Source organism: Sinohyriopsis cumingii, chromosome 1 (genome assembly GCF_028554795.1).
Source record: "Sinohyriopsis cumingii isolate HCF-2022 chromosome 1, ASM2855479v2, whole genome shotgun sequence".
Lineage (NCBI taxonomy): Eukaryota > Metazoa > Mollusca > Bivalvia > Unionida > Unionidae > Sinohyriopsis > Sinohyriopsis cumingii.
In genome coordinates this window covers 152,411,944-152,438,876 of record NC_142961.1, presented here as the reverse complement: position 1 = coordinate 152,438,876, position 26,933 = coordinate 152,411,944, and the positions used below count along the sequence as shown (strand labels likewise).

General features: G+C 34.4%; 1 protein-coding gene across 2 annotated transcripts in view; it reads right to left on the bottom strand.

Moving 5' to 3' along the window:
• LOC149808172 (uncharacterized) overlaps positions 1-26,933 on the bottom strand; it is a 138,849-nt gene that overhangs the window by 41,204 nt on the left and 70,712 nt on the right. For both annotated transcript variants that reach the window (XM_089974064.1, XM_089974073.1), the window contains exons 4-5: positions 8,340-8,480; positions 5,605-5,700 (exon numbers count right to left, since the gene is read on the bottom strand). In XM_089974064.1, coding sequence (XP_089830190.1) covers positions 5,605-5,700; positions 8,340-8,480 — 237 coding nt within the window. The remainder of the gene's footprint in view (positions 1-5,604; positions 5,701-8,339; positions 8,481-26,933) is intronic.

Below are 26,933 nucleotides of genomic sequence, written 5' to 3'. Positions count from 1 at the left end.
AAAATTCATGTATGGCTGTTGAAAAATGGTATGAAAAATGGACTTTTTGTTGTTGTTGTTGTTGCTGTTATAGGGTTTAACACCATTTTTCAGTACAAGATAGGCTATACATGGCTGACAGTATTAATGGTGGAGGAAGAAACAAGGAAAACCCCGGAAAGAACCACCAACCCATGAGAAGCTAATGGCAATCTTTTTCACATATCTGCATTGGTTGAGCCCGAGAAGCAAACCCATGCAGACAGAGGTGAGATGGCAGTGATCAGTAACAGTAAGGGGTTTAGACCACTCGGCCACTTGGGGCCCCTGAATTTTTGTTGCTCAATCAGAAGTGATTTAAAACTCAATGAGTGTATCCAGGTCAAGTACATGTACTGCTAAAATGGATCACTGTATCTCATATTTCCTCCTATAAATAAATGCAAAGACGACTTCTAGCATGTAAACTTGCTGATTTTCTACTGCAACCTATTTTCAAACTTCCAGCTTTATGTTACACAACAACTGTGATGAAGCCAAATAAGAAATGTTTTCACATTTTATACTTTTTTAACAGGTTTTTTTCTCTCTGTATTTTAGTAATTTAAAGTAAAAATATAAACCAAAAACATTTCAAGTGACTATTTTGAGCATCACTGATACTGATATGTGTTCACACCATAGTGGTTGCCTTATTTATGGGCTAGTAACCTCAACTTTACAACTTCATGTTTTAGGGATCAAGTAAAGAATGAACGTGAAGATTTAGGACTTTGTCAATATTTGGTTATGTTTTGGAATAAAAAGAAAATTAATTTTATGTTCTGTTGTTAGCTGATAAAATATTATTACCTACCTGTAATTACAATAATAGGTACTCCAATCAATTACAATAAAATTTTCTGATGTGCTCATGTGAACTCATAAGGAAAAAGGTTACATAAACCTTATCCTATTTTAGTCAAGCATAAAACATAGATCATATTGAGCTCACTTTGTTGTAAAAGTGTAATACTAACTAAGGTGCATTCAATCATTAAGTTTCATGTTTTATAATATCAAAATAACCCAATAAATGAACTTTAAACTGAAAATTTCAACAAAATCGCTGAAGCATGAAATACAGGTAGTAATTATCAAGGATGCACTACCTTGCCAAATATCATTATTCTGGGATATTAGCTACCGTATATACTCGTGTATAAGCCGAAAAATTTAGGAAAAAAATAAGGCCAGGAAGAAGGGGGGTCGGGTTATCTGTGGGCCAAGGTCCAAGTCTGAAATTTTTAAAGCTTTTTTCCCTCGATCTCCAGTATTTATTGTTTCTGTCGATTGCCGAAGATGAGATCACATGCCTAATGATGCCACATGGCTCATAAGATTTGTGCTGTTGTGAAGTGAAATAAATATTTTTTTTCTAACTTAAGTGGTAGGATAATGAATGAAAAACATGTTTTAAGGTACTTGACGTCTATTTGACAGATGTCCATCCACCAGAAAATGCAGCCATACGTGTTATTTGAGCCATGGTGGTACGTGTAATTTCCAAAAGAACTGCCATATTAGTAATCTCCAGTCAAGTATTTAACCCTCAGCTAATCAGTAATCATTAAACTCTACATTATTGTACAAATGCACACTAGCTTATTTCAGTTTAAATATGAAAAGAATCTACGTAAAAAAATAAAAGAATTACGATACTGAAGGTAAATACGACAAACATTTTGATCGAGAGTAGAAATACATGTACGATAGTCTTAAAGGAACAATAGCGAGAGGCTCCATAGGGGTTTGTTGCGCGCACGCTTAGGAAGGGTAAATAACAGGGCAATATACGAGTCAGCGTGAATAATTGTAAAACAGTATAATTTGTGGGATTTCTTTGACAGGTGTTTTAGAAGTAATCAGCAGCCACAGTTTATATACTACTGTTGTTTAGTTGTTTGTAAAGCAAAGTGGTTTGTTAGCGGTAGAGTGTTGTACAACAGCTACCATATGCTTAATCTGTGGTAAATGCCTCGGGGATAATAGGTTTATTTTGTTGCACAATGCCAATGACTTTACTAATACATGCAGACTCTCAGATGTATTGTTTAATGAGATATGGTAGTGGACATGATTTCTGCTCAAAGTTAAAAACTGTCACAATACTTGAATAATGTCCACGCTGAAACCAATCATATTTTGATCAATTGAATCATACTACCAGTAGTTTAAAAAAACACACAAATAAACAACAATGATAAATAATTATCAAATACAAATTGATAACCAACCACACATGGAAATAATTACAGGATAAGGTATATAAATAGTATACTACCACTAAATGAAATTATTTCAGTTTAATCTCTCTAGAAGTTTATATTCAATTCAATCAGATAAAATGAATAGTGTTGGAAGTAAAAGAAAGCGTTCTGTTTATGATGCAGCATTCAAACTTAAAGTTATTGAATATGCAGAAGCAAATAACAACTGTGCTGCAGCACGCGAATTTTTTGTGAACGAGAAACAAGTACAGGAATGGCAGAAAAGCAAACCAGCATTAGAAGAAATGCCAAAATCCAAGAAGGCTCGTTGGAATGGGATCACCTCATTCCCTGAATTGAAGAAAGAACTCAGTGATTTTGTAAGTGAACGTCGACAAAATGGATACATTGTCACACGAACTGCAATTCGTCTACGTGCTATGCAGATGGCGAAAAATGATAAATATAAGTTGGCAGATTCAAAATTTGCATCAGCCGCCTGGTGTTCTCGTTTTATGAACCGGAATGGTTTCTGCCTCAGGCAGGGAATGAAGATAGCACAAAAGCTACCAAAAGACTTGGAAGAAAAAATTGAATCATTTCAGCAGTTCATAATTAAACGCTGAAAGGAGTGCTCATTTAAACTATCACAAATTGGAAACACGGATGAGACGCCTATGACCTTTGACTTACCAAGCAATAAAACAGTCAATGCTGTTGGTGAGAAAACTATTCTAATAAAAATGACCAGCCATGAAAAAACACATTTCATGGTTGTATTGGCCTGTTTAGCTGATTGATCAAAGCTGCCTCCTGTCATCATTTTTAAAAGGAAGACGCTGCCGAAAAGCATGAAATTTCCTGCTGGTGTGATCGTTCATGCACAGCAAAAGGGATGGATGGACGAAAGTGGAACAATTGAATGGTTGGAGAAAGTATGGAACAAGAGACCAGGTGCAATTCTTCGGAAACCTTCAATGCTTGTATGGGATATGTTTCGTGCAGTAAAAAAGGCCGCAAAGAAAATGAAAACAACACTGGCTGTGATACCAGGAGGTTTAACGTCAGTGTTACAACCTCTTGATGTCTGCCTTAACAAACCTTTTAAGGACAAGTTACGAAAGATGTGGGCAGAATGGGTTTGTTCAGGGGCTGTGAAAATGACAAAAGGCAGGAATTTAATGAGGCCGGACATCGATTTGGTCACCAAGTGGGGAAAAGAAGCGTGGGACTCAGTTCCATCGGAAATGATTGCAAAATCATTCAGGAAGTGCTGTATCAGCAATGCCATGGATAGAACAGAGGATGATGCTATATTTCAATCCAACAATGACAAGGAGAGCGAGAAGAACGATACACTATCGGATGACAATGATGACATATATGATGAAAGCACGCCCGTAACAGAAGCCAAGTTTCGTGAACTGTTTGGCGAGTCTGATACAGAGACAGATTTTGAAGGATTCTAAAAGTGACAAAACTTTTATAATTCATGATTTAGAATGAGGATTAATTAAATTTCCATTAAGACTTAACACTTTAGAATTGTTTTTATTTCAACATATAAATTAGCTTTCTTACTTTCATTTTATTTAATTTGCCTAAATAAACGTATTCAGAACTCACTTTGTGCATCTTGTGATGTACCGGTAGTCTAGAAATTATGGGTCAGCTTATACGCAGGTCATGCACTTTATAACAGTTTTACCAATTCAGTTTCGGGGGGGTCGGCTTATACGCGAACGGGCTTATACGTGAGTATATATGGTATATGAAAATACTTACCCTGTAAAAGAAAAAATAGATCATGACGAGTTTCTATTGTTGTAAGGGCATGATAATTACAAGGATTTCTATCATGATAAATTGCATGATTCTACCCAAGTAATCAGTATAAAAAAAGAAATAATAACACAAGTCAGAGAAACAAAACTTGGGCCATAATGACCTCATTCTGCAAGGAGTAATAACTCTTTAGAAGAGTGACTGTAGTGTTCCGTGAGCACCAACTTTCTGACAAGTACACAACTGAAGGGAGATAATTAGCAAAGCTTGCCAATGATGGTCATTTACCCATGAGTTTCAAGGGTATTCCCATGTAATCTGAGTGCATTCCACATCAATGGTTATCACAAATGAAATAGGATATAAGGTCTACAGCATGCAAAAAAAACCCTACACCAGTAAAATGTGAAATGTAGGTCCAGTGACCTGATTTTGCATGGCTGTGAAAATAATATAGATGTATATAATCATCTGGATTAATGTTTCTTGCATAAACAGCTAAAAAAAAAAAGGTAAAGGCCCTGGGTGGCCGAGTTGCCTAAGGCACTAGCCTTTAGAGATCACTAAACATCCCACCTCTGTCTGCGTGAGTTTTAGTCTCAGGATCAGCCAGGGTGGGTTTGTAAGAAAGCATGCCAGTAGTTTCCATGGATTGGTGGTTCTTCCCAAGGTTCTCCATGATTCTTCGTCTGCCAAATATACTGGCCTCCATGTATTGCCTATCATGTGCTGAATAACAACAACAACAAAAAGCACAAGAAACAGGGGTCACATTGAGATCAGAGTATAGCATGTATCAAGATGCATCTCCTCACCAATTGTTATGACCTCAAATATAAAATAAAAATAAGCATGCAAAAAATGTAACATAAGGTAGTAAACTGAAATGCAGGTCAAATTGATCTTCTCATGGTGCAAGGGTGTCCTATTAAAGGATGCATGCAATCATCAAGTTGATAATTCTAACATAAATAAACCTTAAAAAAATAAACTTAAATTACCAAATTTAACCCAAGACAGTGAAGCATAAAGCATTATGGATCACAGTGACCTACTTTTGTGATCAGGGCGTAGTACACATTAAGGTGCATTGTCTCACCAAGATTCACGATTCCAGGTCTAAGAAAAATGCATACAGGTGCCAATAACCTCAGCTAAATACAAAAACATAATGAAGATTGTACAACATACGTACATGTATATACAAATGTTAGCCCGTCCGCTGGGAGTAGGTACTATGAAAACCACTCCAAGATGCAGTGAGGCTTTACATATGTACAGGCTTTTATATGTACAGGCTTTACATATGTACAGGCCTTTACATGTACAGGCCTTTATATGTACAGGCTTTACATATGAACAGGCCATTATATGTACAGGCTTTACATATGTACAGGCCTTTATATGTACAGAAACCAGTGCTGATGTCAGGGGTAGTAGAATAGCTCTCTTCTACTTCGTAGAGGCAAGCTAAAATGAATGCAGAATTTTGCCTGTAAAATGCAATGAAAGATTTTTTTATTAACACCGTACCAAATGGGCAAAAATACCAAAAATAATACATGAGATATGCATTGGGTTATCATTTTACATAGTGCTGTGGAATCTCCCGGAAGATGCTGGTAATAGGGTCAGGCAACAATGGTTCAAACACCATACAGTAGTGTCCATCAAAAGTGAATGTAGCCTGAAAAAAAAAGTACAATTTAAAAGAAAAGAGTTCCAATAAAATTAAATATGGACATTTTTAAGTGGTTTTCAATTAAAATGGTGAACTATTTCTGTTGTAATCTGTTGTGTCAACCAATAAGAGTATGCATTTCTGAACTGTGATATTGTCAGCATGAATCAACTTATGAATTCATGACTCAAAATTGACCGTAAAAATCTAGAAATTTCTAGTTAAAATTCTGATATTGCTCACTTTCAGTAAAATTTAACCAACAGTGTCTTGCTAGTGATAATTTGTACTTGTACCTAAATCTTTATTTAAAATATGAAATGTGCTAGTGGACATTACAGCATGACTTTGGTAAGATGAAAATATTAGAATTATTAAAATGCCACTAGTACTTGCATAGCCAATATGAATATAGTTACTCATAATAATGATGTCTCTATACAAGCACACAGAGCAGGATGCTGGTTGCTTGCAAGGGCAGTTCAAGCATGACAAAGTCCACTCTGAGGGCACCTTTACAATGAGACTGGGCATATGGGCAGTAGATTATTATTATTATTATTATTATTATTATCATTGATATTATTATTTATATTATTATTATTATTATTATAATAATAATAATACCCAAATAATATCCCTTCAAAAGGACTGTTGCTCTACTGTACAAACGAAAATCCAAGAACTGAGGATAAGACCAAGCATTCTTCCTTTTAACTGTCAATTGTTGAAATCCTATCTCAAATTCTTGTGCAATAATTAGATTTTCAAATTAACAACTGTGGTGGTCATACTGGATGCAAAATTGGCACCATTTTTCCTTGGGGCCATCCAAACATAATTTGAAAACTTCAAGTGAGAACCCCATGTCAATTTGATCATCCATTTAGGAAACAGGTATAATGTGATTTTTAAGATGGCTGTAACATAGTATTAGGCACCACTTTCATTTAGGACTAACTATATAGCACAAAAAGTCTTTTGATGAAAATGCCATCATGTTTGTAACAGTGGTAATAATGAAATCTTCAAGATGGCCACCCTGGTGGTCAACATCAGATAAGCAACAGTTTCATTTAGGACAAACTATACATAATCAGAAGTCTTCTGGTGAAAACCCAATGTCAATATTACCATCCATCTAGAAGGAACAGTGATAAGATTTTTAAGATGGCCACCATGGGAGCCACATTGGACATTAGATTGGCACCATTTTCATTTAAGACTAACCAGACAACATTATAAGTCTTTGGTGAAAACCCACTTTTGATATGACTAGGAGGAGTAGCTATAACAAGATGTTCATGATGACTGCCATGGTGGCCATATTGGGCATTACATTGGCACCATTTTCATTTAGGCCCAACTAGATGTCACAAGAAGTCTTGCAGTCATAACTCCATGTCAATATGACATTCCCTTTGGTAGGAGCAGTAGTAACAAGATTTTCAAGATGGCCAATCGATGACAAAGAATTACTATTTCATTATGACCAACTTAGATATCATAAGAAGTCTTTTGGTGAAATCCCCATGTCAATATGACTTTTTTTTTCAGGAGTAGTAATGATGTGATTTTCAAGATGGCTAATATGTCAGCCATATTAGATGCAAGATTGCCACCATGATCCTTGAGGAACAGCTATATATTATAAAAAGTCTTTTGGCAAAATCCCTATTTAAACATGGTCATCAATTTAGGAGAAGTAACAAAATTTTCAAAATGAGACTACCATTTACTTTTAGGAACAACCAGACATAATTAGAAGACTTTTTGCTAAAAGTCCATGTCATTATTACCATCCATCCTGATGGAGTAGCAATAACAAGATTTTCAATTTTCAACATAACTGGAATGGCAGCCATAGCAGATTTCAGAAAGGCACAATTTTCATCGTAAGAAGTGTTGTGGTCAAAACCTCATGTCACAGTCAGTATGACTTTCCATTCATAGGGATTAGCAATAACAAGATATGGCCACCACAGTATCCATCTTGAATGTCTGAGCAGATGATTTTCATTTTGGAGCCACCAGACTTCATAAAATGTCTTGCAGTGAAAACCCCATGTTAATATAATTTTCCATTCAGAAGGAGTCATGATAATGAGATCTTAAGATGACCACTGTGGCCATCATATTGGATGTCTGAGAGTAATCATTATCATTATGGATCAACTAGACCAGAGATGAATGTGTGTCCAATTCATTGCAATTGGATGTCTGAGAGTAATCATTATCATTATGGATCAACTAGACCTGGGATGAATGTGTGTCCAGTTCATTGCAATTGGATGTCTGAGAGTAATCATTATCATTATGGATAAACTAGACCAGGGATGAATGTGTGTCCAATTCATTGCAATCCTTGAAGTGGTTTACGAGAATTAGTAATAATAAATTTGTGCAGACCATCCCATAAACTCTTCAAGTCCATAACCAGTAAAGCTAAAAACTAAAGAAGACCGAAAACTTAAGCAAAAACCTTGGGAACACGGTGTTTTGAGTATTAAAGTTCTACAGTGTGTGTGTGCTTTTTTCTTCTTAACGAAACAGTAATACCTTTAAGAGACATTTATCTGATGTTATCATCCAAACAAATTAAAAGTTCTAAGTCAAATCTGACATTTGATCATGTTTCAGCTTACCAACAGCCTGAGTGTGTGGGAGTAATTATAGGGGTCAGCAACTCTAAGTCCCAAAAGACAGTGACTCTCCTGTAGTCCCAGCTCATAAAACTGCACATGCAGAACTTTGATAATTACCCTCTTCTGGTTGTTAAACAAGTCCTGTAAAAAAACAAAATCTTGGATATGTTTCTATGATTTGACAAGAAAAATATTTCAGCTTTAATTGTTCTTTGGCAATGTTGTGACCTTGGTTACAATGAAAAGAAATAGATTCTTGCCATGATTTAGTCTGAACCAATTTTTCTTATCTCGAGCCTCCAAAGCTACTTATGTCAAATATTTAGCACTGTTGGATTATATACCAAATGTCAAACTTGCTTTCTCAACAGAGCTGCCATGGTGCTGGAAGAGGGAAACAGTTATCTTGATATCAAGATCACTATATGAAAATTGCAGGTAAATTTGATAAAATCTTCACAATTCCTGACGAGTATCTAATATTTTTCACTTTTCTCTTACCTGAGATGTAAGATGTTTATTGTGGGGTTTTTTTCTTTAGGAACAAAAGTCAACAGTATTATATATTTTGGTGAAAATGCCCCTTGATGATAAGAACTGGCCATTGTATTCCTTTTTAAACTGGCAAACAGAAGATGAAAAAAAAATATCCCCACATAGTTCGAACAACTAAAAATCTTTGTTGGGCAAGTAAACTTTGATGAAAAAAGTAAATTTTGCTATAAAAAAAGAAAAACAAATTAAAAGCTTAAGTGATCATTTTTTTAAAAATCGTCCTTGCATGACTTATAAGTTTAATACTGCAACTGTTGCCCAATTAAAAAAAAAATTGGGCTGGCCCATGAATACATGCCATTTTATTAACAAGATGGACTTTTTAGCCTCAGGGATTTTCCAGATCAGAAAACTGCTGAGCTCTTTAGATGTGCCAACAGCCCACTTAAGATGCCCAGATGAACTAATTCTAAATTCAGAAAATTGATGGACCATTGAAACAATTCAGAATCCATTAAGAATGTTTGGTGGGCCAAGCAAATATAAATTGTTTGAATGCCCTTAGAGCAAAACAAATGTCATATCTAGAATGGTCTTATATGGGGGGGGGGGGGGCCATAAAAAAATGGAATTAATTTTAAATGAATGTTACACTTAAAAAGTAACAATGGGTTAAAGACAAGAAAAAAAATGATAAAAAATGATAAAAGGGTTCTTATAACAATGAATGATCTGCATTATCACTCATGTCAGACAACTGTTCGAGTTGAAACAAATCTCATAAAGATTCAGACAAGAAAGAAAGAAAAACAGAAGAATTTAGAACATGGGGCACATGGTCAATAAAATTTTAGCTCATGATGATCATCCAGAACTTTGTTTCATTACAAGCCGAAACTAAGTAACATGCATTTCTGTAAATGCATGTTATATCTATACCACACAGTAAGGGTAATTCATGGGTCATAAAGCATACACCTGGAACATTTAAAACTGAATCATTAAAAATGCATCAGGCTTTTCCCCTCATTACACTGCAGTAGCAGTGACAAATGAATTGTCTTCTACACTCAGTGTTGTATCTCTCCAGAGCTTTATGCTGTTACACTGATAAATAACTAGAGATAGAAAAGGAAAACATCCTACAATGAGAAACATTAATTTTCATCATATAACAAAGTTACTGCACCATACATGTACTCATCTTTGGTGTAGACATTTTTCTTTGACAGAAAAAGTACTGTTCAAATTACATATGCCATCGTTTTCATTTTTTGGAGACAAATTATAAAACATGTTTACAAACTCCAACGGTTGACAGTTTGCTACCCAAAAGGCTAGCCCTGGTTGGCTCCTGCATTGTGTCCTTAGGACTGGTACTGATCTCACATTTCCACAGTGTGATATGGCCAAATTAAGTGCTAAAAGTGATGTTAAAAAACCAACAAACCAACATGGTTTTGTTCCGTGAAAAAAGTTCTTGTACACATTATGCCAGGCTATAGCTTGAAATATCCAACAGCAAATAACAAAGACTAAAACCTGATTACTTCCAAACAGTAAACAAAATATAACGCAGAAAGCAGGGTTTTAGCAAGTAGGATATCAAAGTCTAACTTTAGTTATATACATTTTTCGGATGCAGACAAAACTGTGCCAATCATGGCAAATATAACTTCAAATGGATTAAAAATAATAAAAATGTATGCAAAATATTGCAAGTTCTACATGATCAATTAATAGAAACTTAATTATTTCCTAACCATTCATTTTCATTCCAATCATTTTTTATCTTATTAAGCTTTGCAAATGTTCCTATTTAGGACCAAGTTGAAAAGTGCAATTAATGGTTTTATATATTATTTGCATATCCCAAAAATTAATCAAGCAAATTTTACGAAAGTTATAAACAATACAATAATCATATTTTCATTTTCATAAGGTCCAACACTTTTAAGATGAAAGAATTATCATACAGTGCTAACTTGGTCAACCAACATGGCTATAACTGAATGTATTGCAAGTAACCTGATATGTTGGTACATTGTATGTACCAGATATAATAAATACTGTATTAAACAGCTGATCACAGTAGTTACCCACTATAGTCAATATAGTAACCCATGGAAGTAAACATAAAACCAAAATAAATTACAGCTGAGAAATTATTTTTGAACTAAAAAAATAATTTCCAAATCATTCAGATGTAACGACATATTTGTGTCAATACATCTGATAATTATTGCATAATAACTGCTTTCTGTTCAATCCTTCCCGTATTCTAAATTTCTGACAACCCATAAGATGGCTGTGTGCTCAGTTTAATGCAATTGGTGTTACCAATCATGGTATTGATTAATGACACCAAATGCTGTCTCTGGTAATAAAAAAAAAATCTATATAATGTGAGACAGAGAGTAAATTTCTGAAATCGATTCAGTGAACAAAATGAAGACAAAGAAAATTGCTTGTACTTATTGTACCTATATAAATACCAAATGAAAATTTTGACTGGACCCTTAAAACTTTTCATTGTCAAAGCATTTTCCTTCAGCAGCAGAGAGTTATTATCAAGAAGCAGTCAAACATATGTATCTAATAATCCAAAAGTCTTCCGTAGATACTGTGCATTTGCATTTAAAAAGACCCTAACTACAGACATCTTCATTTCTTACCCTCGCTTTGAAATGATCCTAAACATGACAAAATGTACATTAGTCTTGTTCAATTAACATCACAGCCCAGTCCAACGTATAGATAAACTCCACTTATGCAATAATTGCATTCTCAAGGGTGGTCACATGATTAGAAATCACATAACTCAAAAATACTTGGTTTCACTGCCTTTAATTTTCATTGAAAATAAGTAATTCAGTTAACGAATCCGAAAAAAAAAATTGACAAATAATGTTATTATTTTTAGTCTTAGTGAAAAAAGTTAAATAAAAAAAATCACATGAAATTGCATCAACGAGAAATTCATGCAAGTTGAAGTCAAATAAGTCAACGAATACCTGTACATACACAAATTACAAAGCTAATAAAACTAAAAGACGAGTTTGATCATTTGGGTAGTCAAAAATGACTGTTCGCATTGTCTACACAGATGATGCAACATAAAAAAAAACATAATATGGTGCTGGAAAGAGGATCATAAGAGAAACAGACTTGACATGGGGAAAAAAACGTAGCTGATCAAATAAAAATTAGAAAGAAATCCATGCCCACACATTAAATCAGACAATAATCTTTTGTGTGGTAGAGTATATTGATGAGGGGAGGGACTCAGATGGTATTGCTAAAGAAAATGCAGACACCCTTGTTTTCTCTACCAATACCCTTTCATTGTGATATCCTATGATACTTATATCTGGTATCCCATTTTTAACTAATACGTACAAGACAAACAACTTTATTTAATTAGGATATTGTTTCACACTGCTACTGCATATAACATTACATGCCCAGCTTCTACATCACCTAAAGCCACACTGGTTATTGACATATACAGCCAGTAACCTACATTTGAGACATGTATGTCCTGAATCCCACCCACCCTCAATTAGGTAGTTTATGTGCTGTGGTTGTTCTCCTTCAAACTAAGAGGCATTTTTAATGAAAGTTTTGGTAGCAACAAACTGAGAACAAAGATATAACAATAACCAATTTTCATTAAATTCTCAAAAGAAGGCTATATGGCCCTGCTTTGGGGCAAGACACATGTTCATTGCAAGGTGTACATGATGACAGGTGAAATGGTTTAGAAGCTGTATCCCAGGCTGGGAGGACATTCACACATTTTTATGCAACTTTCAATATATCCCCAAAAGCTGATCATAAGTGAGTTACTTTTGGTGCATGACACACATCCATCTTAAGATTTTAAGTTTGGTGGCAATTAATAATTAAAAAAATCAATGGCATTATAGCATGGGCAACGTTCTTACCCAATCTTTTCAATAAATTCGAGACAGTAGATAACAATGACTGATTTTGGTGTGTGAAATTTGTTAATCCCAAGATTTACACACAGTTCAAGTTTGTGGTCAACAATTATACTATTACAGTAGTTAGAGCCTGGGCAGAAAGGATGGATGCAATTTTAAATAAATCCGAAAAAGGCATTATAGGAACTCAGTTCTGGTGCATGACACATCTCAGTTGCAAGATGCACTTTTATTATTAGGTAGACTAGACAGGTATGCATGTAAGCATATGATTTTATGGCACATCAGCACATTCTTGTGGGTGAAGAAGTATTGTATTCAGAGCTTGGATGCAATAACCAATTTTTAAGATAAATCATCGAAAGCAGTTCAAAGGCACTCAGCTTTGATAAATGACAATCTCATAAGGCCATAGAAAAAATATATTTCTGGTTGGCCAACCATCCTTGTTTTTCCTTTGTGGTGCTAGTCCCATCCCCCATAAGAAAAAATCTATTTAAAAAAATCCAAAATTGATTTGTTTATCTAATTGAAAAGGTTTGTCCAGCACTTGAAGTGCTTAGTGTGTGTGTGTGTGTGTGTCTATATATATATATATATATATATATATATATATATATATATATATATATATATATATATATATATATATACACAAATACACACACAACAAACAGTGCAAAACTAGTATCTAACTAGCCTAGGCACTTTCAACTCCCAATGAGTCTTTTTCGAAGGCAAATACAAAACATGGACAAGACAAACAAATAAAACACAAAAACCATTGTGTTTGCAAAACTTTACATGGCTGTTTCAACAGGAATTAAACCTTTAAATGTATTATGTTTCAACTAGTTTATTTCAACTTGTTGTAGATGCTGGAAAATATTTTTATTGACCTAGAAATTGATGAGCCATAATGACATCTATTGTTTTATGTAAATTTATGTAAGCGCAAATTACATCCCCGATATTTCATTGTTATAGTAGTAATTATAGGCTATTAAGCAAATTTTGAGAATTATTTAAAAGAAAATGTGTCAGCTGCAAAAGATAATTTTATTTGTGCATGGCTGTATTTTCCTTTAAAAAAAGACTCATTGAGAGCCGAATGTGCTTAGGCTAATTAGGTACTAGTTTTGCACTGTTTGTTGTCAGTTTATTGCATTTATCTTAATCAATCCCTGACACAATTGATCCCTTGCTGGATCCAGTGCGCTTGAAAGGACTGTTATTTGCCACATGATTTGTATTCCTTATATGTATGTTTTTTTTAAAAATACCAATCTACACTAATTTTAAAAACAATACAATAAAAAACATTTTTTTGGTCATATATGATTCAATGGCCGAATGAAAGTTTAATGTGAAATTAAGTTATAGCCCATCCAAGACGAAGTGGACACAGTTTTTAAGCAATTTTTTTAAAACATAAAAGGTAGGTCATTGACATAGTTTTCTTACACAACATGTGTTGAATGCCAGTTTAATATCAACAGCTGAGGTTGAATATGACTAATATTCCCAACAAAGATGATGGATGGATGGACTGACAAACACATTCAAAAGTGAATCCTTTATACTGCCTTTATCTAACAGCAGGGAGGTATACAAATAAGCAGATAAATCTGGAGTTTGGGTATTTTGTACAAAATGTACAGTTTTACAGTTATAGCACCTTGCTACCTATCTAGGTATTTTGTACAAAATGTACAGTTTTACAGTTATAGCACCTTGCTACCTATCTAGGTATTTTGTACAAAATGTAGTTTTACAGTTAAAGCACCTTGCTACCTATCTAGGTAATTTGTACAGTTTTAGTTACAGCACACTGCTACCTATTTGGTATTTTGTACAAAATGTAATTTTACAGTTATAGCACATTGCAACTCATTTGGGTAGTTTGTACAAAATGTAGTTTTATGGTTATAACACCTTGCTACCTATTTAAGTAATAGTTATGGAGATAACATTACTTCTCAAGTGTGTACTATGCAGAAAAATATCAGCACAAGTTTGACCCAAGTAATCATGAAGTCAATAAATACATTGTAAGTAATACAACTTAATCAAATACCCCTTAGTATATTGCTGCCCCTCTTACAATACAGGTTCGGTCATCAGCCCCACTTAATTCAACAGTATATTTTATCTTTGCTACTTAGCTAAATAATGTACTGGTCTTGACCCATGAAAAGCAATTATAATATGATTATACATCATTAAAAAATCTTTTCTTGTGTGTATGTATGTATGAATGTATGTGTGTGTATGTATGTATGTATGTATGTATGTATGTATGTATGTATGTATGTGTCTTTGGTAGCTATCATACCAGTTAAGAAGCAGCCGTGACTAATTATTTCCTTTAATGGTTAACTGATCAGTCTGTTATGTTAATTAAGTGCCTAACAATATCCTAGAACTGATGAGGAGCAAATAAACAGGTGTTAACCTCTTATCAAATAAACTGTTGTGACTATTGTGAAAACAGTGTATGAGTGTGTGATTTTGGATTTTTAATGTAGCTTTAACAATTTTTCAGTCATATTGCTACAATGTCTGTAGTGTGACAGTTTATAGTGATGTCTAGCACTGGGATATCATGCCGCAGACATGTAGCAAACTGTCACACCCAGTCACATTATCCTGACACCAGGCCGACCGGTCCAAACACTAACCTCTTAATGTTGAGTACCAAGCGAGGCAGCTGTTAGCACCGTTTTTGTAAGTCTTTGGTATGACTCAACCAGGGATTGAACCCACGACCTCCTGCATCTGAGGCGGATGCTCTAACCACTAGGCCACCAGAGCGGTCTGTGAAAACAGTCTTTACACATGTGGAACTAGGTTGGTATACTACCAACAATCACTGTTTTAATTATGGATGATAACAATTGGTATAGTGCGCCATGCTAGTATTGACCAATAAGAATTGGTCAGGTTTGCTGACTTGAGGAATAATCCATTATTAGACAGAGCAATGTCTTTTAATACATAAATACTAGACAATCAAAGCATTGTGCAGTGACAACTGTAAACACAGAACTATTTGCAAGGTGTGCAGCCACCATCGAAACAGTAGAAATTAGATCATGTCAAGTGACAGCATGATCACAAACATGATCAAGACTAAGTAGCAAAAATGCTGAGAAAATGAACACAAAATGGCTAAAGTATGACCTACGAAAGACAGCAATTTTGTGCCGTTTCTGCACTGAGAATTTGAAGAACATGAAAGTGAGATAGATAATTCCTTTGTGAGTCTTGTTCATGAAACACAGTTGTTATTGTTTTGAGTAAATGAATAAAACTGGTGAATTAGAAACTGAACTGGCCGCTATTTGGTTTTAGTAGGATCAATGAAATTTAGGCTTTATCTGTAACCATTTTATTTTGGTTATCTTGTTTTTCTTGTTGTGGGGTTTAACACCATTTTTCAGCACATGATAGGCTATGCATGGTGGCCAGTATTAATGGTGGAGGAAGAACCTGGGAAAACCCCAGGAAGAACCACCGACCCACAAGAAGCTATTGGCAAGCTTTCTCACATACCCACATTAGCCGAACCCTAGACTTGAACCCACGCAGACAGAAGTGAGATGGCAGTGATCCGTAACGGAGAGCGCTTTAGACCACTCAGCCACTCGGGGCCCCAATTTGGTGACCTTGTGGGTCAATGAAAAAAAATAATCCTGATCTCAAGCCACACACACATGTATATGGGTATTTACACTGGTACCTGTGTCTTACCTATCATTAGTGATGTGTGTCACCAATGATATCACAATCTAGTATTAATCACTGCCGATATTTAGGTACTGAAACAATATGTATCACTTAACATAATATGTATCAATTTTTACATGGAAAAACCACTTGAGTGGCCTAAGTGCCTAAAACCTCCACCTCAAATGCAGAAGCTCGCGAAATCAAACTCTGGCCAAGTCATACCAAAGACATAAAAATGGTACTAGCAGCTGCCTTGCTAGGTGCTCAGCATTAAGAGGTTATTGTTAGGACTGGTCGGTCTATTGTCAGGATATGGCTGGGTGGAACATGATAATTACAGGTCGGTGGCATGATGCCCCAGTGCTAGACATCACTATAAACTTCCACACTGCAGACATCATGGCAATATGACTAAAATTTTAAAGTTACATTAAAAATTCAAAACACACACAAACATATTAAATGGAAAAAATAAGATGAGCTGGAACCATAAAACAAACAAAAATGCTTCCATAAGGTCAACCATCCCTGTTATTTATTGCCAATCCAAGCAATTTTTTTCCCCAAGGGTAAAAATAAAATTAAAAAAAAACATTTTTAACAAGAAATTAAAAAAAATTCACAAAACTGATTGGTACATCTAATTTAGTGAGTTTTGCCCATTACTTGACGCACTTAGCATATTTTATTTAATTTTAAAACCAGTGAAATATTAAACATATTTTGTTTTGGCCTTGCATATTAAAACTACGTTTATATTAGTGCTTGCTTTCAAAACCCTGCATATCACTGTCAAAACTAATATTAATATGACAAAATTTTAAAAAAGATAAATCCAAAATATTCCGACTAGTCTGCCAATTTAATAACTTCGGTTAGATGTCATCTTGCATCATATACAAAATGATGCTGGGTTTTTCTGCTATGTCAATCAATTTAGCATCTCCTTATCTAATTACCTATGGCTATGCCCCACCCCCACCCCCATTTATTTCCTACTGAACATTGGTTTTAAAATTAGGGCAGGTGGGGAGTTTTAAAAAGCAATATATATATACTTCATATGAATTTCTCTTTTTACCATGGGGGAGAAAATTGCTAGGGTCAGCAATGAAAAACAAGGACACTGGGCTGACCAGAAACACAATATCCCCACAATCTGAACTAAAATGTTGTGAATACATGTAATCCACAATCCCATAGAAAACATTCCCATAATCTAAACCAAAATATAGAAAATGCATATAACCCACAATCCTATGGGAAACATTCCCACAATCTAAACCAAAATATGGAAAATACATATAACCCACAATCCTATAGGAAACATTCCCACAAACTAAACCAAAATATAGAAAATACATGCAACCCACAATAATACAGGAAATATTCATAGTCTTAAATATAGGAAATACATGTAAGGGACCATCCATAAATGATGTCACACACCTGGGGGGGGGGAGGGGGTCACACATTTGTGACGATGTGTGATGAGGGGAAGGAATTTGTTTAAAAAATGTGTGACGATGGAGGGGGGGTAGGGGTAAAAAATCGGCCAAAATCGCATGACGTCATTTATGGATGGCCCCTAACCCACAATCATAAAGGAAATATTCACACAATCCGAGAAAATAGGAAATATATGTAACCCACAATAATATGGGAAATATTCAGACAATCTGCAGTATAGGAAATACATGCAACCTTAAGCTAAAATCTCTCAAAAACTACTACCATTGATTTTACTCAAATTCTGAACTTATTTTTCTCTAAGTTCATGTAATAAATCAGTAAAATTTCCCATGTATTCATGACAAAGGAAATATTTCCTTATGTAAATGAGTGTGGATGGGGTTTAGAGCAAATTATATGAAGGTCTATATTATAGTCTCATCATATATATATATATATATATATATATATATATATATATATATATATATATATATATATATATATATATATATATATATCCAGATGCGTATTGTACACTGAATTTTATTCATAATTTTCAAAAACAGGTATGTACATGTACTTGCTTGTACTTCAGGTCCAACTGCAAAGTGCATAGACCCAGTTCTGCTGTCAGAAAATATGCTAGCAGATCTGGATCAATGCAGTAAGCTAGGAGTAAGTAATTAGAACAAGACAGACCCTGATCTGCCAGTGCATTATGTGAAGGCAGATCAGGGTCTATGTTTGTTTTTTTCTCCTTCAGTTTGACCTGACTTATAGGCAAGTATAGATTGTAACAATGCACTCCTATGCCACATTTCCACATCAATTTATCAAACACACCATCCTGCCACTGGTTTGAAGAATAACACACTCCATTTACTCTCAGTGGAAGAATAATTTGAGGGACATGTGATATTTAGTAAGCATTCTGCATTCAATTAAGTGTTCATACCAAGTTGTCATCCATGAGAAAGTGACTTCCACCAAGAAATTCAGTGTAGAATTTCAAGAATGCATCATATTCATGTAAAAATATGCCAGCCATTTCTCACTTGTGTGTGTATAAATCATTTTCAAGTTCATCAAAAGTAATATGCAATAAACTGTAATTTTATTGGTACAGTGTCTGTAAGTGATTTGGATTTTTAACGTAGCTTTAACAATTTTTCGTATCACTATGATGTCTGCAGTGTGGCAGTTTATATAGTGATGTCTAGCATTGGGGCATAATGCCAGACATGTAGCATGATGTCCCAACCAGTCACATTATCCTGGCACCAGGCCGACCAATCCTAACACTAACCTCTTAATGCTGAGCGCCTAGCAAGACAGCTGTTAGTACTATTTTATAATTCTTTGGCATGACTCGGCTGGGGTACAGTATGTATTCCCCAATGCTGACTGAAAGGTCTCACTCCAAAATGTTCAGAAAACTCATTTTAAAATCTGAAGAATTGTTGTAATGTCATGAAAATCAAACCAGGTCATCTACATAAAGTGCTTACTGGAATTTAAGTACCATGATTTTTGCACATAAAAATAATTTTTTGTGAGCACAAAATGTATTAAAATTATCATTTTGAGTACTGATACATAAAATAAAGTACTGAGTATCCAACACTGAGCACTCCAAAACATCTACATTGTCATTAATATCAAATTTGTCTGAATTGGCTCAGTTCATGTATTGCATTGGATACAGTAAATAATCGCTTTCAAGTTGGGTCCAACTGCAAACTGCACAGACTGAGATCTGTCATCACATAATGGTACCAAGTGAAAAAAAGTTATAAAAATGTAAATATAAAGAACTGAAGAAAAAAAACATAGGAAGACAAATCCTTCCAAATAAAAATAAACATGCAGTAGAATTAAACAATAAAAGTTAGAAGGAAAAAAATGTAAAATCCTTAAAATGTAAGGTCTGGATTCCCTCAAAAACAGTCCAAGATTCTTACTCAGGACTCTAAATCAGTGCTAGACTGTTACCCCAAGGCTTTTAAATTTCCTGTCAGACTAACAGTTTTCAGAATGTGAGCAGTTTCATGGCTAGTTAAGTCTCAGTTGTTGCCAGTCCATATCTGTGGGAAGGATGATTTAAAAGGGCTAGTTAATTTTTCAGTTTACTAATCCGTCTGGTTACAGAGAAAATTATTCTATTCTAGGCACTACATCATCATAACGATTCTTCATGGAGTTTATGTCATGAAACAAAATATCAAAGATTGTTTTTATTCTAAACACATGAATCAATATGACAGAGAAAAGTCTAAACAATGACTTTTTCAAATTAATGCCTCACCTGCCATGTACTTAAGCTGACATTTCTTTGTACAGTTTTCATGCATATAACTGTCTAATTAATTCATTTAAGTAATGCAAAATCTTGCAATCCAATGCTAGTATTCACATATTTCTGGTAAGATGAGCACGCTCCAGACCAGTTTTGACAAGCCAGGAGTAGCTGTGATAGGTGTTGTTATTCCATCAGGTTCTGAACAATGAGATCTCCAAAAAGCATCTTTGCCTCAAAAGGAACAGCCCTAAGAAGGTCCTTAATGTGGTCACAGTAAGATTTTTACCTGTTCCAAGCAACATCACTGCAAAGGTACACCAACTCTGCCCAAAGCACCATGGACACAATGTTTTGGATACTGTCTGCAGTAAGTGTTGCAGCACATCTGATGAAAAATATTTCTCTTTTAGAATACTGAAGGAAGCTGCCCAAAAAAAGTTTTGCAGGCAAGGCTATGGTGATGAGCATACAAGTCTTAAGCTCCAGCATCTTGGCTGGAAGCAAAGGCCAGGTCCCTACTGAAATCACAACTTGTTAGGCCCCAGTGTCAAATGGTAACTAGAGATACCAAGCGGGAGAATAACTTTGTAGCTATGTGCCAAGCCAACAGTCATGGAGAGTGGATTATGACCTTTAAGCTTTTGAGTTCTCACCCCCACCCCACCCAAACAGGCTTCATCCTCAGCCCAAGTGTAAGACATGCACAATGTCCAGAAAATAAAGATGGAATTTAACTCGAGTTACTATGAAGAAACAAACCGCTAATTAACAGGTATCTCAGGGCTAGTAGTGTTTATTTCATATTAAAACCAGAGGGCAGAGCAAATTATGTTACAATGTTCATCTATCCTTTTTAGCTGAACCCTGCTCCTTGATAATTCCTTGTCGCTACCTTCATTTAGACATCAACATTTTCATTCATATATATATATATATAGAGAGAGAGAGAGAGAGAGAGAGAGAGAGAGAGAGAGGGAGAGAGAGAGAGAGAGAGAGAGAGAGAGAGAGAGAGAGAGATAACTCGTTGATTTACTTATTCTTTACTGATAGAACACTACTTAAGAGCGTGTACATTAGTACATATTGTCATAACAAAATACCATGGTAAAATGGTACACCAGGAATACAGTGCACCTGCATCTTTAATGAAAGAAGTTTCTTCTTATAACAATTCAAATAAGTTTGATGAAGATATTGCAATTCCAATTATTAAATATGGTTAAGTATTGATTAGTTTCAGTTAATTAACTGATTATAATTTCAGTGATCTGATAACAATTGAACTCTGCACCTTTCATTCAGCTGTTTGAAAAATATCCCCCATTTTGGCAAGACATCATATAGACAAAGTAATTGAAAATTAATTAATTAGTAATTGATTATCAATTTGAAGAAACCATTTGTGAAAGGTATTAAATTGCCAATACTGGATAAAAATACATGCATTTAAAAAAGAAACACACAGGTAGACAGAAAATTACAAGATAAGCTAGCAATAAAAGAAAAATTAAAAAAGAAAAGAGATGGTAGTAAGTAAACAGAAGTTGTCAAGGGTCATAAAATTATAGGAAATGAATGATAAAACACTGATATCCAACCACAGTGTATGAAACTGACCAAACTTAACCAAGGTGTGATGGATGGTGTTATGGATATTTGATTTAATTTAATTGTTTGTTAGTTTAAAATTTTTTTATTCCATTACATGCTATTGTAACTTTATTTACTGGATTTGACATTGTTAAGAAATTCCAGTTCAGTTCTATTTGACCTGACTGTTTTTCATAAACAAATAATAATAGAAACTTTGTATCTAATGCTGACCTAGTTCCTGAATCAGAATCAAGAGTTAAAGTAAACAACTTAAACAACTTTTTTTATTATCTTTTTTTGAAATTCTTTCCCAGAATAAGATTCATAAAGTGAAATAGAGGCTATATTTGGAGTATGTGACAAATAACATGTATCAATCAGGTTTTTCTGGAGGATTGACCTGCATCTGGACATCTGTTTTGCATCGTGGCAAGGTTTATTATTGATGTTTTGAGAAAGAATAGTCATTACTTGCCTTAACACTGGAGGCATCCAGGTGTTTTATGTTGTGACCAGTTTTTGGGGCTAATTATTTTGATTAATTCAAATTATTTGGATTCCAAGAGATTATTTTTCCCTGGAAATACTTGTGCTCTAAATTAATTCTTGGACAAGGACAGTTATCAAAATTTACACGAATTCAAACACTGTAAAATTATTTTGTGATTCAACAAAGAACTGTTGACACATCAGTACAATGCTGACCACAGCATATGTCAGCGCCTTCCATTTTGAATTTCATCGGGACTCAAACTCAGTTTCATTAGGACTTTTTATTACTAGGACTTCTACTTTTTAATTCTTGGATTATTTTTGGAATTAATTAGTAAAACCAAAGTTCTTTTTCTCATTTTTACCTTGTTTTTATAGGGAAATAAATTATTTGTTAAATTTTACAAAGCTTGTTGTCTTCACTCATTTCTTGTTACTGTTTAAAAGAGCCTAAACATAACAATGGAAGCATGAAGATACAGAACGACAGATATACAGATGGATGGAATTTACAATGATGCTTTATACCCTACAACTGCTATAGTGGGGACATAAAAAGGGAAGAAAAAATGGACTAACATATGCCACTGAAAAAAAAACAGCTGGTGTATGAAAACAAATCGCACTTGTGCACTCATCGACTTGTACTGATATGTTCAAAATTTCTTAACCTTTACAGAAAGAAACGAATTCTCCAAGTTGTACATAAACTTTACCACTATAATATTTTCTTGCTCTCCTCTTTGTCCATTAGGCTTGATGTCTTAAATGTTCTAATTATAAATTGTATAAATGTCAAAGCAGTCATAACCTAACATATGCTGGATTTTCACATTCAGAAAGACAATGTGTAATCTATTTGACTCCATGTGTCCAAGATGTTGTTGGGTTCTCAATCTTGATTTAATGACCATAGGAATTAGTCAAATTCTTAATGGAAAGCTGTGAATAAATTTAATAAAAGATTCATAAAAAAAGATTGATCACCCTGGAAAAAACAAAACAGGATTTTTTTATAGTAAAATTAATTATCACAATTAGTGGATAATACTTTAAATATCATTAATTCAGTTTTACTGCCATAAAACAACATAAAAATGGGTATTTACAATGGCAATACTACCACTGATGACCTTTAACCATGAAATACAAATCTGTTAATCAACATTTAAAATATATTAACAAAAATATGTGAAGAAATTGAAAACATTAACTTAGGATGGCTATTAGAGCTAGCTAATTGGATCCAGGATACATACTGACTATCAATCAAGTTCTATTGATAAATAATGAATTTCAATTCTTCTACAGGAAACACTAATTACTATTTATGGGGTGGATCAGTGCAAATTAGGCTGTTAGCCTACACAGAGTACCCTGCCATAAGTTGCACATCAGGATACTTTTCAATGACGCTAAAGGAGTTCCGCTTCAGATAGCCAAAACATTTTTAAAGATTCATTTTTTTTAATCTTCCGCTATTACGACTTCATATTATCAAATGACGTAAGAAATACAAGAACAGAGAGTTGCCACTTGTTTCTCAACATTAAAGTTTACCAGAAAATTTTCAACAACACATAAATTTCACCCAATTTTTCTGACCTGTGTCTAGCTAGTGCCCTTGAATCTGCATAAGACCATCTGTCGGATATTTATTGCAAGATGACACTGCATATATGACAAGTCTTCATGAAGGAGACCAGTACTCAAATATCATTCAAACTTTGGTAGCCATGGTGTGACCTACTTCAAAATGTCTGTGACCTTTTCAAAGTTTGTCACCAAACCATAATAATTTGAGTGTCATAGAAATTGCAAACAGAAATCAACTGAGTGAGAAGTTGACAGCAAAAAATGACAAAAAGTGATGTTTTAGTTCTGGCAAATCAGACATCATAACACATTACACTGCATCTTATGGTGGGCATAAAAAAATGCATGAGCTTACTTACTAAAATACAATACATTGATCTGTATACAGAAATGACAGCATAAATCATCTGCTTCAACCTCCTGCCTGCCACTGAATTTGACAACTGTGAATGTTTTAAACCATCTCTCAAAATATTGCCTGGCTTCAGATTCAATGATAAAGGGAGTATGTCATTATTTTCTTGTCATGACAACTTAAATTAATAATGACTGTGTCATACATGGTGTTTGGTAGTTCTGTAGAGAACAATCTTACTGTCAACAGTTGTCATATAATTATGTCCCAAAAAATTGTTTGGATCATATATGAACAAAAAATATAGCTAGTTTTCAATGACACACACAACCTTACCCTGGGGTTTATAGTTTTTCATTACATATGAATGTCTGTGTATGCATTTGCATATGTATGTATGTATGTATGTACATATGTACACATGCATGCATGTATGTATGTATGTGCACATATTTCTATAAATATCTTTCAGACAGAGAAGCATACTGCACAAATCCCAACCCTCACATGCTAAAAACACCCAAGAGAGGTAACCATGCAAAGTTCATTAGATAGAAAAGATGGGCCACAAAATATAACCGACCAATATAACAAAAACAATCAAAACTCGCAATAGCTAACAAAAGACTTAACATAACAAAACCCATCTAAGGGCCTGATTGCTGTCTGAAAAGAATTTCCAGAAATTCAAGAAGATAATTTCTCAGTTTTAACTGCTGAAACCATCTCTGCTTTTTGAGCTATAACATTTTCAAATCAGATCATGTAGTAGCCATATTGGATGTAAGATTAGCATATTTTCACTGAGAACAAGCCAGACACTATTAGAATACTTCTGGAGAAAACCCCATGTTGATATGACCATCCATTCTGGAGAGTTCCCAAAATGACAAGATTTTCAATTTGTTCCTTGTGATAGCCATATCTCAGCACAATTTTCGTCCAGGACCAATTAAATATAAAAAATATTCTGGTGAAAATGCTTTGCATGTAAGATTTTCCATTTCAGATATATAGCAATAATAAGATTTTGAAGATGTCTTCCTTAATGGTCATACTGGATGTCAGATCTGCAACATTTTCATTAATAACAACTGCAAATCACACAAATTCTGGTAAAAACCAAATTTTGATATGAACATATCTCCATTTTGATAAGTAGCAGTATGATTTTCAAGATAATTGCTGTGGTAGCCATGTTGGATATCAGACTGGGGCATGTTTTATTTATAACCAGTGAGACATCATATGAAGTCTTCTGTTGAATACCACATGCTAATATAACTTTCTGTTCAATGAGTAACAATAACAAGATTTTCAACATAGCTTCCTAGTGGCCATACTGGGTATCAGATTTGTGTCCTTTTCATTTAGGAATGACTAGACATTACATGAAGTCTTTTAATGAAAAACACCATAATGATAAGACCCATCAATTTCGGTGGAGCAGAAGATTTTTCATGATGGCCACCAAGGTGGCCACATTGTATGTCTAAGAAGAATCAGTATGATTTAGGATGAACCAGACATTATACGAAATGTTCTCCTGAAAACACATGATAATATGATTTTCTGTATAGGAGCAGTAGCATTTAACATGATTTTCAAGATGGCTGTCATGGGAGCCGTAGTGGATGTCAGACTGACACCATTTTCATACCAGACCAACATGACATCATAAGACGTCTTTCAGTAAAAAGCAGGAGTAGCAACAACATACTGAACATCTCAGGCTCACCATTTTCATTTAGAATCAACTAGATCATGCATGAATGTTCGTGTGTAAAGTTGCATGGCAATCCTCCTAGCTGTCTAGGAGTAGTAGTTCTAACAAACTTGTGCTAACAGATAAATGGACGCTGGATGACAGATGACAAGCCAACCAACAAACTTTCTCATCTATGACCAGTAGAAGTTAAAAAAAATATAGGTAATGTATCTAAATGTAAAACACATAAACATGGGGTTATGTCCCTTTAGAAAGAGGTACAGTAATGATGCTGAGAAACAATGCAATCAAGGTGCCACATGGGGTACTGGGTCTTTAAGAATTTTCATTGAAATCCTGGGCAACGGACTGGAAAAATGAACTTGCCCTTTGGGGATGTGACCATGCCCAAAAATACGACAACACAATATGACAACGAAAGCAAATAAAATATAGTAAAATAAAGTTTTAAAGAAATCATTTTTTTATACAAATATAGAACTTTGGCCTTCTTGTTGGTTTTGTTTGTACCTTAAAATATATCAATAATTAAAGTTATCCAAAAGATAATACATTTAGACAGCAATAAAGATGAGGAAAGAAAGATGGGGTCAGAATGCAGACATAAAAGGGCAAAGATAGCCATATACCTGTATAAACATAACAAACAAATGGATAGATATAGTTACACATTGTCCACTCAATCTACTGTATGTGGACTCGGGGACAAGTGATTGTGTGTCAACTAAGAATCGTGGATGTATGCTGCGTGTAAGTCCAGAGTACATCACGCAGTTTGATGGATTTTATTACTGCCATAGTGGATTTTATTGAATCCCTCACTGGATTTACTAAATAACGAGTCAACTCGGTACACTCTGAAAATGACGTTGATTATTTGTGAGTATGACAATATGTTTTT